Source organism: Diplotaxodon limnothrissa, linkage group LG8 (assembly GCF_057381915.1).
Source record: "Diplotaxodon limnothrissa isolate DT_005_m linkage group LG8, D_limnothrissa_male_GT1.1, whole genome shotgun sequence".
In the NCBI taxonomy this organism is placed as follows: domain Eukaryota; kingdom Metazoa; phylum Chordata; class Actinopteri; order Cichliformes; family Cichlidae; genus Diplotaxodon; species Diplotaxodon limnothrissa.
Genome location: NC_140603.1, coordinates 24,526,589 through 24,542,641, shown reverse-complemented (window position 1 = coordinate 24,542,641; position 16,053 = coordinate 24,526,589). Strand labels below are relative to the sequence as shown.

The 16,053-nt window shown below is 38.7% G+C and overlaps 1 protein-coding gene across 1 annotated transcript in view; it reads left to right on the top strand.

Annotated features, from left to right (window-relative positions):
- ttyh2 (tweety family member 2) overlaps window positions 1-16,053 on the top strand; it is an 83,937-nt gene that overhangs the window by 25,277 nt on the left and 42,607 nt on the right. The window contains exon 3 of the mRNA XM_085360961.1: window positions 9,474-9,585. Within this exon, the coding sequence (XP_085217087.1) occupies window positions 9,474-9,585 (112 nt within the window). The remainder of the gene's footprint in view (window positions 1-9,473; window positions 9,586-16,053) is intronic.

Sequence of the window (16,053 nt, the reverse complement as noted above, 5' to 3'; positions counted from 1 at the left end):
TGGAATTATTTCCAGGGAAAGGATGATGATTCATTTCTGGGAATCCAAGTGTCTGCTGCTGTGCCAGACACTTGGATTTTATCATATCATATCTTTAAATGTAATGTCACTGTGTTACAATGTCACCCAGAATAGTCAAGGAAACTTAAAGCTGCATGGTGCAGAAACAGCTGGCATGTGTAGGGAGTGCTTGATTTACCTTGTGTTTTATCGGTGAAGAATTCATTTTCACTATCGCCTGATCATATTAATTTAACTGTGGGAAGCCAGAATCATGGTTAAGCTTATGATATGACTTACTGGGCAGCCCTAAGATTAATGATTAACAGTCAGTGAGTGGCATTGTAAAATCTGAAAAGGAGCACAAGTGGGGAAAAAAATTATTAAGTCTTAAACCCACAGTGGATTTAGTGAAATAGATTAGCAATTGTTTTAACAACTGTGCAAAGATTAAATATGTAGTGAACCTTTATACAAAATATAAGAAAGTTATTGGTAGTGATGAAAATTTTTCACCTTCAGTTCATATGGTAACTTTGTTAATATAAACCCCTCATGTGCTGAGTGCGAGAGAAAGTTTAACAGGTAGAACAGCAAATAAAGGGGACACAGCCGATAAGCAGTGAAGTATGAAGAGCAATAGATTCAGAAAATTGATTTTTTTCCCCTCCTATTCACAAAAAAATATCTGGTGCTTACAAACCCAGAAGCCCCAAGGTCATGACACATGGTTTGAAACTTTGTCTGGTATCTAGGACGTCAGTTTTAAAGGGCTCTCAAGAACATCTGACAACATGAGCCAATCTGTCGTCACGATGCCAAAAAAACATAGCGGCATGTTCAGTATGTCATTAGATGGAATAGCCTAGAGTTCCTATAGTCCTGGTCCTCTGCTAGTTAGTGCTCTCCACTGTATTTTCACTCTTTTGCATCATACATTTTTAATGTAGAGAGTACTGCTCATTTGAGACGCTCTATATTTTAAGAAACTTTAATGAGCACTGTTTCACTTGATGGGAACAGAAGTCATTTTCTACTGATGACATAAAGAAACCGCTGAAAAAAATGGGCGACATCGGCTAATTGTTGTATAATTAGTGTTTTTTTTTGTGTCTTTTTATTTTTTAGTCCAGATTAATAGGTTGATCTGACATATGCAAAGTTTATCATCGTGTTTTTTGGTGAGCTGTGCTTATCTTTGAATTCAATAGCTCTCCAAATTGCTAAAACAGCGAGAAAGCTTATTAGCAATATGTTTAAACTAGATGTAGCACTGTTGTGCTTCATTTTTATTAAATCCAATTTGGTAGAATTGAAGTTGATGGTTTTAAAACAGACTTAATAGCATTAGAGTGTAATGACTCATTTATCTGATTTAAGGGTGTTGCTCTCTAATTTATAAATCAGATTATGCGTGATTAGGGAGTGGAACTCTTCCACTCCCACAGGGACAAGGAGACATACTGCATTTAATGAAGTTTTTGTTTCTCCTCCCTTCTGCTGTCCCATGTCTCCTTTGTTTCCCTGGGCTGGATCGCCATACGTGGATTAACGTTTTAGCTGGATTAAATTGGTGACCATTTGCCTTGATCCTGGATTTCTTAGTTCTTAAAAGCATCTGCAGGATTTGTTGTCACAGCAACATATCCATAAGGTCAAACCAACTCAGGAGCAGGATTATTAAGTAGATGATGGAGGGAAACTTTACCATGCGTAATTTATTCCAATGGAAGAAACTAGCTGTGTTCATTGCACTGATAAAAATAATCACCAGCTCAGTCCTTTAGTGTACACTGAGTCCATAATTTTAGAGCCCCATCACTTCAATCTGGATGGAAAAAAATAATGCACACCATATTAAAAGAAAAAGTGACATAAAGGAAATGGAGATCAGTGAGCGATGATATGACACAAACAATAAGATTGCTTTACCAAATTGAAGTCAGCGCTGCTGCATCCTGCCAGTCCTTAGAGGAAGAGCCCCTCTCCTGTATCATCTGAATTTGATTGATGATAGCCAGCTCTTGAGCAGAGGTCAAGCTGGGCTCAGCTGGTCCTCTCACACCTTTTTTCTGCTTCCTACCTATTAACTTTAAAAGAGACAGAGAAAATTGGGTGTTTCGGTTTGAAAAGATATCGTGGTGTTTTACTTTTTTTTGTTGTTGTCGGGCTTAGATTAGAATCCTGATAAATAATAAATAAAGATCTTACTCATTGATCGTATTTGTAGGTTAGGATATGTAATATGATGCTATTTTGTTATGTGACTTTATTAAGCCCGTGCATTTTGTTCAACTTCTCATTAACACAATATATAATCAACCAATCACATCGCTGCAAATCAGGGCATTTAGGCATATAGACATGTTTGGGCTGTTAAGGTTCACATCGAGCATCAGAATGGGCATGGTTGCTGACGGCGGACTGGCTGGTCTGACAATTCAAGAAACTACTCATCTACAAAGATTGCACCACACAGCCATCCCCATGGTTTATAGAGATTGCCTTAAAAAAGAAAAAATATCTAGTAGCAGTTCTCTGAGGTCAAAGCAGAATGGCCAGACTAGCTGAGGTAAAAAGAAGGCAACAGTGCCTCAAATAACCACTTGTTAGAACCAAGGCATGGAGAAGAGGTTCCCTGATAACATGTCATGTCACAAAGCTCGGATCTTTCATTGTCACTGACCAGGGTTCAGTTATGAGTGAATCTTGCTGTTCTAATCAAATATTCTTGAGCCTTCAAAGGACAAATGAACCAGGATCAGTGAGTCTTGGTTCATGTGACCTGGTATCGTTTAAGATCTCCTTCTTCTTTTTTTTCTGTGTTTTTTGTTTGTTTCTTTGTTAAGTTGTTTACTTTGTGTGCTCAGTGTTCGTTCACCCTTCCTGTGTGTGTTATTGGCTTGTTGGGTGTCAGCCCAAACCTCATCGGTTTCCCTTGTGTCCTGTTTCCCAATTAGTTCCTGTGTATTTATAGTCTTGTCTCACCCTCTAGTTGTCAGTTTGTCTGAATTCTCAGCCTGAGTTTCTCACCCGTCATCTGCTTCTGCTTCACTCTTCTCTGTATTTGCTCAGTTTCGATTGTGAACTTTGGTTTAAACCTTGTTTAATTTACATTCTTGTTTTTGTTCTAGTGAACTGGGTTCTCTTTTGGACAGAAATCACTTTGGTGAATATAAGAGTGCTTTATTTTATTGCATTTTGTGATAAAGTTTGACCTTTTATTTTACACATGTTTAGAGTATAGTGGAATAAAGTCTAAGTCCTTCCTCCTCTGATTATATTTATACCCTTTAAACAAAATCATGTCCATCTGTCTGGTCTACACTTCTGTGCTGCTGTAAATTATACCACAAGCTTTAAGTTAAGCTCTCCATCAGCGTTAGCTACTTTAAAGTATTATAAAGTGTGTTGCATTGTTGTTCAGACCAGTTCATTATCATTTGCAGTCCATAACAAAAAAGCTCCCTCTAATGGGGAGGACTGCACTTAAAAGGTTTATGTTGCCTGACTTGGTAAGCTAAGACAGGATAAAATATGAGATCAGTGAAGTTGGAGGAAACATCCTGTGGGGAAACAGACTCTCTTTCATCTGATTCCTGACTTTGATTTTGTCCATCTACTGGATGAAATAGAACATGGATGTGTTTGCCTAGTGGATTTCACACCGGATTTGTACTGAAGTTGAAAACTGGCTTCATATTAATCCCATCCGTCCTTTTCACCCTTTCCCTACACCCTAATTCTATCTTTTGCCCTGATTTTGCCTCCCTTCCCTCTATAATCCTGATCGGTCTCCCCCTTTTCTCTTGACTTCCTCCACTCTAATTATGTTTGACAGTGGCTAGGTCTGATATGCTGTGATGTCCGTTATAATTAACACTGGTGAAGCCAGAGCAGATGTCACTCAGCTGTAGCTGCAGCCCTGCCCATGGTGTAGCACATTAACTCTGTAATTATGGTGTATCATAACTGATCAGGCTGCTCATGCTGAAGACATCTGGACTGATTTTTTTTTACTATAACTATGATAGTTTGCAGTTTAGAATATTACTTGAGGTATATTACCGTGATAGTTTGGCACACAATGAGCATTTGGGTTTTTAAAAAGAATTTCAATTAATTTGATATTGCTTTAGTCTTCCCAGAAGAACAGTTTGATTAAAGAAGGGTGTGATTTACAAAAACCAAACAGTTCATTCCCACACAGTCACTGCAAGGTGAATTACAGAGGGGTTATTTGAATGCCAACAAGGCACATTATGCCAAAGAGGGTGAGTTTATTAACTATCGGTGTATGCAAAAGGTAAACTGTTCAATTCTGTCTGATCACTGTGTGCTGTGCACTGGCAGGGTTAGGAGAACCATACGCCGGCACACTTAAACAAATGCACCTGAGCAATCAGTTGGATTTAAGCACGGCATTCATGGACTGTGACCACTGTCCGTGCAAGAGCATGGATCTCCAGTTCCTCAGTGATACCTCGTGAGAACACGCATTATGTAAATAACAAATACAGGGCATGTGAGAAGAAAGTAAATCAGCCATTCCAGAAAATACCCTATTTAAGCCACACAATGTGTAAAATCTTGAGCCTCACTATGCTCCGCAAAAGTGCTGTTGAAGAGTGCGTATTGCATAAAAGAGAGAATAACAGGCAAAGGTTGACAGTCATGCCCAAGCACAGCAACACTGAAGATACCCGTTCATTTCCAGATCTGGGGTGTTGGACGGCTGCTCATTTAAGTTGCTGTATGGAAACGTGGGGTGCAACACTGACAGGTCGCCAGTCTATCACACGGCTAACACAAACAGACTTAACATGCCTGTCTTTGGATTGTGGTAGAGAGCCAGAGTACATGGAGAGCATTCACATGGGCACAATGAGAACATGCAAACTGCACACAGCAATCCAGTGGATTCCAGGGACAGTGGTTACCATTGAAATGATCAGTCCGACTTTAGAAACTGAATAAAGGGGATTTTTTTTTTTTTTTTGCTTCTACTGCCTATAAAAAAAGTAAAAGATCGTTAAAAATTATTCTCTTTTCCTGTCGATTTTAAATATACATTTTTTAAATTTCTTTTTGTGGAACATCTCTCTTGACAGTCACAAAGTAGAAATTATAACAGAGGGCACAAGTGAGAGAGGATGTCTGTGTATCCACTGAATCCATTCGAGGAAAGCTTTTGGAACGAGCAGCCGTAACACAAAATCTATCAGCAATATAAATGTACCAACCAAGTAATTGGCAGCATGTACGTTTGTTTTTACTGCTTCTCCGAACTTAAATGAGCTATGCTGGACTTTTTGTAGCTCTAAAAAAAAAGATGAAAAGTAACTATTTGTGTTTCGTAGTTTATATCAAAGGGGATTTTCCCCTGCTGAGGGTTCAGTAGGGCAGCGTAAAAAATATAAGCTCACCCGTCTATACTTATCATCCCAAGAGATTCATTGCTGCCATTCTGGGGCAAAATTTCCAATATTCAGACCTGTCAGGGTCAATTTAGCATAGCTTTTTTTTTGCTTCAGGCTGAATTTTTTTTTTTAGGTTATTTTATTTTATTTTATTATTAATTCCCATCACTGTCTGTTATGTACTTATTCATTTATCAATGTGACAGTTTGGACTCTTGCTCAGTACATGCCTACTCAAATCTATGGTGTTCTTTCTCTTTGAATTAGACGATGGATATTTCAAGTAGCAGCACTAAGAGAACTGGCAGGACCGAGGGAGTACATAGAGAAGGCAAAGAAGAGACTTTCTATTTGTCCTCTCAGTTCTTTTAATCTGAATTCTGCCTAAAATAGTTGCCTTTTTTAGAAGTAAGTCTGTGTTTCTCCAAGCTGTGACTGCTTTAATACATTCCCTGCATCTGTGCTGTTAAAGGGGCTAATAGCACACAAACACAGATATACAAAGAACAAATAAGATGTTATGTATTTTTGGTGAGGAACCCAACCCGCCCCCGCCCAGTCTTGCTTTTTGTATCCCAGGGTCTTGCTCTCTGCTTTTGTGACTTCTTTCGTCACCTGTATTTGTCTTTTTTTTTTTAGTGCTGACTGTCTATATCGCTTCCTGTCTTCCTCTAAAATGATGATTTTATTCTTGTCTGTAATGCCTGTCCCCACTTTCTTAACTGCTCTCCCTGAGGGTAAGTCTGTAACCTGCCAAGTGGGATGTTTATCTGCAGGGGGTCATTTAATGAGGCCATCTCTGCTGGCTGCAGACTTATAGTCTCTGTTTTCAGCTTAAAATTTATCCGGAACATCAGGGATAAGTCTGTAGGAACCACAGCCTTAATCTAAAGCTCAGTCAGGTTGAGTCCTGCTTAGTTTTCTTTTAGTCCCGACCTGCCACACGAAGTAGTGCTGACCTACAAATAGTGTCTTCAGTGTGTTGCATTACTATTGTGTGCAATAAAAAAATCACACACAAAAGACCTTCTAAACATTTAACCTTGTTCAGTAAATGATGGTCAGTATTTATTTATTAGTGGGCAGAGCGCTATAGGTGCACCTTGTTAGTATTGATTTGGACCCGCTTTTGCTTTGAGAACTGCCTTAGTTCTTCATGGCTTAGATCAGTTTTTGCTCCATAACGACATGATAACATCACAGAGTGGCTGCGGATTTGTCAGCTGCTTATCCATGATGCAAATTTACTGTTTCACCACATTCCTAAAGTGCTCCACTGGATTGAGATCTGGTGACTGTGGAGGCCATTTGAGGACAGTGAACTCAATGACATGTTCACGAAATCAGTTTGAGATGATCTAAGCTTTGTGACATGGCACATTATCCTGCTGGAAGCAGCCATCAAAAGATGGGTACACTGTGATCAGGTACTAAGGATCCCAAAGTGTGTCAAAAATACCTGAACATGGAAGAACCTGGAAACATGGAGGCATGGAAACATGATGAAAACTCAACAGACAACCTGACAAGGAATGAATGAAAACACACAGACTAAATCACACGGGAGGTGAACAGGGAAAGTGGAAACGCATGGGAAAGGAGCTGATTAGAAATAACATAATGACGCCACAGGGGAAGTGAAACTAAACACAATGAACGTGGGACACCAGACCTCTTCAAAACAGAACAGGAAACATGACAACACGAGCTTGACAACATAACACACGCAGACCTGACACACATGAAGGACAAGGGAGACTTAAACACAGGGGTGAAGACACAAGTGGAATCTAATAAACAATGAACTATAACAGGGCAACATAGGCAAAATAGAAATGAAATTAGATAAGCTAATGAACTTAAACATAAACCATAAACAACAAAATGACCCAGGATCGTGACAATGCTTGCATGTTGTTTAGGCTAAATTCTGACCCTGGTGTCCAATGGTGTAGCGGAAATCAGCAGACCTGGCACTGTTCTTCAAGTTTTCTGCTGTAGAATTTTCTGCTGTTTTAGTGAGCTGGTGAACCCAATGTGTTCTCCTGCAGCTGTAACACATCTGCATCAAGGTTTGAAGTCCTTCTTCTGTTCTCCTTTCTGAAGCTCAGTTTGAACTTCAGCAGGTCGTTCTGACCTACTCTGTATGCCTGACAGCATTAGAACAGGTCTACCTATTAAAGTGGTCTGCAGGTAATTTTAGCATTGCAATGACAATATGAACTTGAATAAAAAAAGAAAACAGGCATAAAAAGGCATAAAAAAGTGTCTATTTTTATCACACTTTGGAGAGGAGAGATATGAGTGCAATTTGTAATGTGAGAGTTGACTTTCAGATTCTTACATCCTTGTTTTCAGTTGAGTTCAGTTCTCCTGATCCAAGGAGAATTGAAACTATGTAAGCTTCTCAGATGCCCATAATCTTTGAAGTTACTGTTGCACTGTTGTATTTGAGTGCAAGCAGTGTATATAAAGTTTCCCTTGGGAGGTGTACTAAGCTCTGTCATGTCCTGTTTCTCACAGATCATGGTCATATACGGGATCTGTATTCCTTTTTTGTCCTGCGTAGTTATTGAAAAGAAAGGGTATAAAACACTTGCTCACTGCTCTGATCTACGGCCTTCAGTGTCTGTAGTGCAAGACTTGGACATCCTTGTCTTTGCAGAGGATTCTTGTGCAGGGTCTTTGGAGTATATTGTGAGACATTGTGTTGCAGCATTAAATCTTCTTGTAGTTAACAACTGTGCGGCTACTTTGAAATCCCATCATATGGCAGCACAATATGACGGCACTTAGGGAAAAAGTGGAGCTCAGAGAGACTACTTAAGTGTGTGTGTTTAGAATGCGCCGGTTATTATTCTGTTTGTGCTGATGCTCCAGCTCAACAAATTAAATCCTTGGATGGCTGAATATGCAAAAGTGGTTTCAATTTATGCACACGCGTTCCAGAGGCCTGTATTGTATAATTTCTGATTCAAAGAGTGTTGTTTACAAAAATTAACGCAGAAATCCAAAAAGCTTTTGCTGCTTCATTTGCTGCTTCATTGCGCTGTGAGATATATGTGCATCAAACACCCACATACACAAATTACAGGTATTTATTTTCTATAAATCAGCAATTTATTGTTATTCATTAAGGCGTCTTAGTTTTTCCTCATCCTGTTTGTTGTATTTACATAAAAAGTTGGCGATATTTATCAAAAAATAACACATCGGACACACTACGGTGTGATGAGACAGACAGCTAATGTCTGTTAGTGACAAGGCTGTTAAACTGACAACTCAGACCACTGGTTAGGATAAAATGAGCAGTCTAACAAATGGATGGAGCGATGGAGAGATCAATTCTTAACGCCTTAACAACAGCAGCGCTTCCTGATGTAAAATACATTAAAAGCTCCAGAAATACAATACCCTACTTTTCTTCATTTTTCACACCTTTCTAAAATCATTCTGTAAGCTAGATCAGACCCTTTGGGCGAGCTGGCTTTTACTCCCTGAATTCACCGACACACTCAGCAACTCAGCCTTCGCACTGTAATACCATTCATACTGCTTCACAGCTGTTTACAGTGGGAAATAATTACTGAATAGCTAAAACAAAATTTCTGTCCCAAAGTGCCTCATTAACCTCATACATTTAAAATTTTTCCAAAACTCAAGCCTGATGCAGAAATTGATGATACTGCTTTATGATAATAGCCAAATTCTTTTTTTTTTATCTTTAAAAAAAAGGCATCAAATATTCATAAAACGTTGTGCTCTTTTCCAGTGTGCCATGCTATACTACCTTGTAAGTTGCATATTTCCACTGCAGGTTGGCAAAGATGTTTTCAAGTAGACAGAAAATTGTTGTTTACGGGTCGTTTCGCATTAATGTTTAATCTCAGCCAGGTTGTGATAATGGCTTTGAAGCTGGCAAACTTTTAATTTAAGGACCGAAAATGGCAGCACTTTGGATGTAGATGATTTAAAATCCAAGAGACTGCTTTTATATTCTGCTCCTTCTTTATCAAAGGTTCACCTGCGCCTTTATGCATCTTTTCTCTGCAGCGTCGCAGTGGGTGTGGGTTTCTATGGCAACAGCGAGACCAATGACGGTGTATACCAGATGACCTACTCCTTGTACAACGCCAATCACACGCTGGGTGGAGTGGACAGTCTGGTATGTAAAGCATCATTTACAAACATATTAGTGTCACACAATTAACGCTTCACATATCTCTGGACGGATGAGATTACATCATGTATTAGTTTGCAAAAATAAATTGAAAGCATTTGATTAAATTCCCGCCATTTCATAACATGCATGGTTTATAAATGAGTGACCAATGAAGCACGACTCAAACAACTCTGGGTGAAGACTTCGGAAAGGCTGGATGTGATGTATTCCCACACACAGGCGCACAACCACACAGGCTCCAAAGAGAAGGAAAGCCCACAGGACTCAATTTAGTATGCCTTTAAATGTTTTTATGGGTTTTTTTTATAGCTATTTACGGCTACACACAAATTGACAGCCTCTCCACACACAAACCTCGTCCTCTGAGAGAGACACACACTCCCTCTGCCTGCTCCACCTTCTCCTAGCCTCTGTGGCTTCAGCAAACACAGAGCCGTCCTGTCTTTTATGCTCAGTTAAGTTCACTGTGTTTTTTGAGGATTCTTTAATTTTGTCCAGATGCAGTTTTCCATAAGAAACGCCATCATTTGACACTTGATTAGGACTCCAGTAAAGACTAAGACTAAATTCCAAAATGTGGAATTTTACACTGATATCTACTGATATTTAAAAGTGGTGTGGTGGTTAGCCTTCCAGTCTGGGGCATTGTCTCAGTGGAGTTTGCTTTATTGCTTCTCCCCCAGTCCAAAGAAATGCATGGTGTTAGATTAACTGGTGATTCTAAATTGCCCATAGGTGTGAACGTGAGCATGATTCAGACTGGAAAGACTTTTTTAAATGATTTTTTGTGTATTCTTGGCACTAAAGAGGGCATAAATATAGACTAGAACAGCCTTTTATTGTCATTGTAGATGTAGAATAAAATTATAGGTGCTCCACGCTAACTGTGCAGGAATAAAATTTAAATAGTAACACACTATATACACACTATATAGCAAAAACAAACAAACAAAATAATATTAGTACTGGCTAGAGATGGACCGATCCGATATTACGTATCGGTATCGGTCCGATACTGACCTAAATTACTGGATCGGATATCGGAGAAAAATAAAAAATGTAATCCGATCCATTAAATATCACGAAAGCACCTCACAAAACTTGCAACACGCTGTAACTCGCCTCAGAACGTCGGAGCAGTATGCATCACGTGATAGAGCAGCTTATTCTCATTTAAAATGTCTAGCTTTTAATAAATAATTATCTGACACCCAAAGTTTTAATTTGATGTAAAATGAATAGAAGTCAATTACTGTATATAGTGACTATTAAGTCTAATATATATACCCTAGTAAGCTATAGTACATTTTCCTTTGGGAAGGTACCATCTGTGCAGTCTGCAATTTTGCTGAAGAAAGATGTTGAATCTATTTAATATTTCTTGAAAAATAATTGATTTCTGTGCATTTTTTTTCACACTGCATCAAATTAAGGTTGATTACGTCGATTAAGCATCATGAGGTGGAGCGTGAGGGGTGGTTCCCTATTTTTTATTTATTTATTTTTGTTGTTGCTGGGAGTTGGAACCCTATTAGTTAGGTTGCTTAATATTTACGCTAAGTACTCTTTAAAATACCAGAATAGGGAGGATGGTGTAGGTCTAAGTTTATTAGATTGATCAGTATTGCTGAACTATGAAATATTTTTTTTGTATACAGGTATAACAGAATAGCTTTAGTGTAGTTGTTGTTTTAAACTTGAGTATGAACTTGCAGACTTGCAAAATGCAGCAAGATATTTTAAAAAACAGTTTTGTTGATTAAAAAACACTATATCGGATTCATATCGGTATCGGCAGATATCCAAATTTATGATATCGGTATCGGTATCGGACATAAAAAAGTGGTATCGTGCCATCTCTAGTACTGGCATCACTTGTCAGACTTCTTTTTAACACTGGTATCTGCACTTAACCCATTCTTAAAACTGTTATCTTCTAGTTATATTTGCCAGCAGTAATAGAACATCGTGTAGCTATTAATTGTTGAGGTTTTAAAGCCTTCACTGTGTGTTCTCATCAGGCGTTTGACCAGTGTCGATGCAGGAGCAGACCCAGGATAACTCGCTGTCAAAGAGTAGGGATTAAGTCTCCATTTGTATTAATGGAGATTAATGTAGTGGTGTGTGAGACACTCAGCGTGGCGACTCGACTTGGCCTCGGTAATAAACACGTCTCGAGAGAGCCTGCAGCGCGCTTTCTGCAGCAGTGTTCTGTGGCATGTTAGGACATCTGATGCTGATGATTAGGGAAAATAATCACAGATTTAAAAGGAGAGTGGTTCTAAGCTGTGGGACTTCATCAATATTTTAAACTGGAAGCATGTAAGATCTCTGTGACTGCTGAGGTTGAGATATCACTTGGGCTACTCTATTTGGTCATCTGGGATTAGTTGCTACCATACTGTACAACACACAAGTTAGCATTTTTGATTTATTCCATTTGATCAATATAATCGCATATTAAGCTTGTATTACTATAATAAAGAGGCAAAGATGCATCTCTTGGCATTTCTAGATTTTATTTATTGTTCTCTGATTCTCTGCCAATAATTTTGGAAAGTGGACAAACACATTAGTTTATCAGAATCCTAATAATAAGTGGAGAGAAATCAATAATATATTGCATATTGGAGCACTTATCAGTATGTTCCTCTAGGGTGTGTGAACTTGTGCAAGCACTTAATTGGACATAGTGGCCTTTATTTGGGCATCTTATGTGTGTGAATGTGCATGCCTGTGTGTGCATGTGCATAAGTGAGTTCATTGCACGCTGCTATAGACTCTTAAGGAGTCTAATTCTTGAGTTGGACAAAGAGCCCAGTGTGCCACACACAGTTCCTAGTCTCCCCCCACCTAATCAACCATGAGCCCAGGAGACAAAGCCCTTTGATGGGTAGAACAAGGAGCAGTGCAAGCCCGTCTGATTGGCAGAGTCGGGGTTAAAATCGGCATTGAAATCATTGACAATGAAGGCCTCTCTGCCCTTTTGACCACGCAAATGCCTTTTAGCCCAGCTCCTAGAAAGTTTAGAAAAGGGGTAAGCTCAGAATATAAGTGAGAAAAGGAGGAAAGTTAGGTTCTTTGTCATCAGATGCTTTTTTTCCTCTGCTGCTATTGAGAGTTTCATTAGTAACGGTCTGGAATATATGCTTATGATGTGTTATGGACACAGACTCACACGGAAACCTGGAAAAAGATGAAGAAGGTGGCTCGAGCAAATGAATACGGAGGAATAGCGAGAATATAGAATATTACTCTGGTTTTAAATTGGAAAAAAATAGAGAGCCAAATACGCAGATGAAGGATGCACCACAGCGTCTAAATAACAAACAGGTTATTAAACAATTAATGCTGCATAGCCAATTACAACTGGTGGTGATGCTGAAACTATAACAATTGCAGTTGATACACACAGCTTACCTGCCTTGCATGCACACAACTTGTTAGCTAGGACCAATCATTTTTATGCAGACTTCCTAAGTGGTGCTTTGGTCTACAGTACATAACATCAACCATGCAACATACTATACACTAGTCATACATAGTGAGAATCTGTGAACAACTCTCCACTCTTAAGCTCAAAACAATAAAAAAAGATGCACACTTTACAATAGGGCTGAACGATTATGGAAAATAATCTAATTGCGATTTTTTGCCCCAATATTGCGATTGCGATGCGATATGCGATTATTTTTTAAGGTCTTTGTCTTCTGTATTATTAAACAAAGACAAGCAATACATCATATAGTATGGCCAATACTATATTACATTAATTTTAAACTGTTCTTTCCTGGAAGACAGACCTCTGTTATGATGACATGAGGTGATGCATGAATTGATGACTGACATTTTTATTTAACTTCTTCAATCACAACAGTATATTTGAACATACACAATAGTTTATTTTTAGCTTACAAACATCTGAGCATAAAGTGCTGACAAGGAACCCTGGTGTAAACATTAAAATGAAAGTCAGTACAATGTGCAGATTGCAGAAATATACATAAAAAAAATCAGTGGCTTTACCACACTCAGTTTTTCGACATCTGTGAACTACTAGACAGTCATTAAATTAAAAAAATAATATTAAATAAATAAAACTAATAAATAAAAAATACACACATCTTACTGATCTCTGCAGTCAGTAACATTACACATAAAGTGCAAACATAATAGCAATTGTATAAACACACACACAAACACGCCTTTAAAATTTAAAGGCGTGAAATTGGACGGTCTAGTTCTGATTAGCGTCACCGCTGTCTCGGTGGAGTTTAATAAACTCGGCCGTCTGCTTCTTGCTATCTAAAATATAACCAGACACTGGTGTAAATTCTCGACTGTTTCATACTTCTGTTTAATACGTTTTCTGTTTGACGTTTAGTCAGCTGTGTGAAAACCAAGGAGGAACCCACCCGGGGGATTAATAAAGTTTTATTTTATCTAATCTAATAACTTTAATCTCAGCCAAACCGATTTACTCACGAACAAACAAAACACTGAAAAAAGCCCAACAATAACATTTTTAGGTTGTCTAAGTGACTTATATATCACGTTTAACCCGAGCAGCGAAACTCCGCGGTGATCTGAAAATGATGTGCCGGGAGTTGTGCCGTTCTCGGCCGCATCAGTAACCCTCGAGCTCCCGGCTAGCTGTCGAGCTGGTGGGTAGCAGACGCCTCTGAAAACGTCGAAGCACTTTTGCAAATATGGGATATCTTGATAAACCGAGCAGATATTTGATGTTTACACAACTACTTTCTCGCCTGAAAATATTTTAAAAGTTTATTTTGTGACCCAGAAAGATTAGTATGAGTAATTTTAAAACTTAGTAGCGGCCGCCATTGTTGGAAACTGGAGTTTGGCTGGGCCGCGCTATGAATTCTGGGATATGGTAGTAATTTGGACAGCCTTCGGCGCGTCGCTGTGACGTAATCGGTCTACAAATGCGGCCTCAGGAGGATGCAGCCCATGAATTTGGACATGTCCAGAGTATAATCGCAGCCTTTGCGGTTAGAAAATTGCACTTGATCATGTCGCGATATTATCGCAAATGCGATATATCGTTCAGCCCTACTTTACAAGTTTAGTTCAGTTTGTTATAAAAATTTAACAAACTCAATTCCCTCTGAGGCAGACCACGAAATAAACCTATTGGGAAAGTGAGTTTAAAAAAAAAACACTTGCATTTCAGCAGCATTGCTTTCGAACAGTAATGTTAGCTCTGGAAACTGGCCCGCTTGGATGCCTTTTAGTGGTAATGGGACTGATCTCATATTTGGAGTGTTTAAACACCAATAATAACTCTGCGGGTGACGGATGTTATTAGAGCTTTTGGAAAGCAATCATCCAGTGGACTAGGTCAGTGTCTGGGTCAGTAACTGAACAATTGGCCGGAGCTCAACTAAGGTTTGGATGCTGGCCTGACACCATTTTACACCATTCTCACTAGAAGCTTCTGTAATAACACAAAACGGTAAGCTTTTCGTTATACAAGCTAATATTGAAACACAATTATTTATTTATTATAGTTATTTTTGTAAATACTCCTAGTGTAAGAACCTGATGTTTAACTCGCTTATATTAAGTGTCAAAAAACCTCAACGGAACATAAAGAACATATTCAAGGTCACATAGAGCCCTATTCTGTCCAGGTGAATTTATTATGGTTGTAGGGAAAGAGTGTTTCCGGCCAAGCTTCTGGTATTTTATGAGCACCTTGTATGCCCATATTTACAGCCTGACCATGGTTTTTCTTCTGTCTCTTAGAAATGACATTTCTCAAAGAAATTTAAGTATCTTGAGGTATTGTTAGGGGTAAAGTAGAGCTGGCGATTGACATGTGTGTGGCCTAGACATAAGCATCAACATCTGGGGATTAAAATTTAAATTGATGAACAAGTGTCAAATGTTCCTCAACTGACAGCAACTTGACGATGGTTCCAAAACCCATGTCGGTAAGCCCTCAGACTGTTTTTGTCCCATGTAAAATATGTAAATGCATATTTATATGGGGCAAAAACAGTCTGTACAGATGTAATCACCATGACATCACCAAAAGATGTAGTTCTTCTAATAACGATGTAAAGCTGGTTCAAAAATCAATTCAGTCCACATGAACATGTCTAAAGGCACCAGACTGTTTTTGTCCCATGCAAAATATCTAAACAGCTTCACATTGTTATTGGAAGAACTACAGCTTTTGGCAATTTCGTGGTGATCACATCCATCTCTACTTACATACAGGTTTATAGGAAAAGGTGAATTTGTGTTCACTGCTGTAGTTCTTTTACCTAGAAGTTTGTAGTTCAACATGACAGCATATTACTGCCATTGATGTGACTACCACAACACCAGTTGACTAAACTGTGCCACAAACTACAGATTTTCATGGAGTCTGTGGTACATGCCAGTTTTGCTAAATTTACGACTATTCGTTGGTTTTCTGCA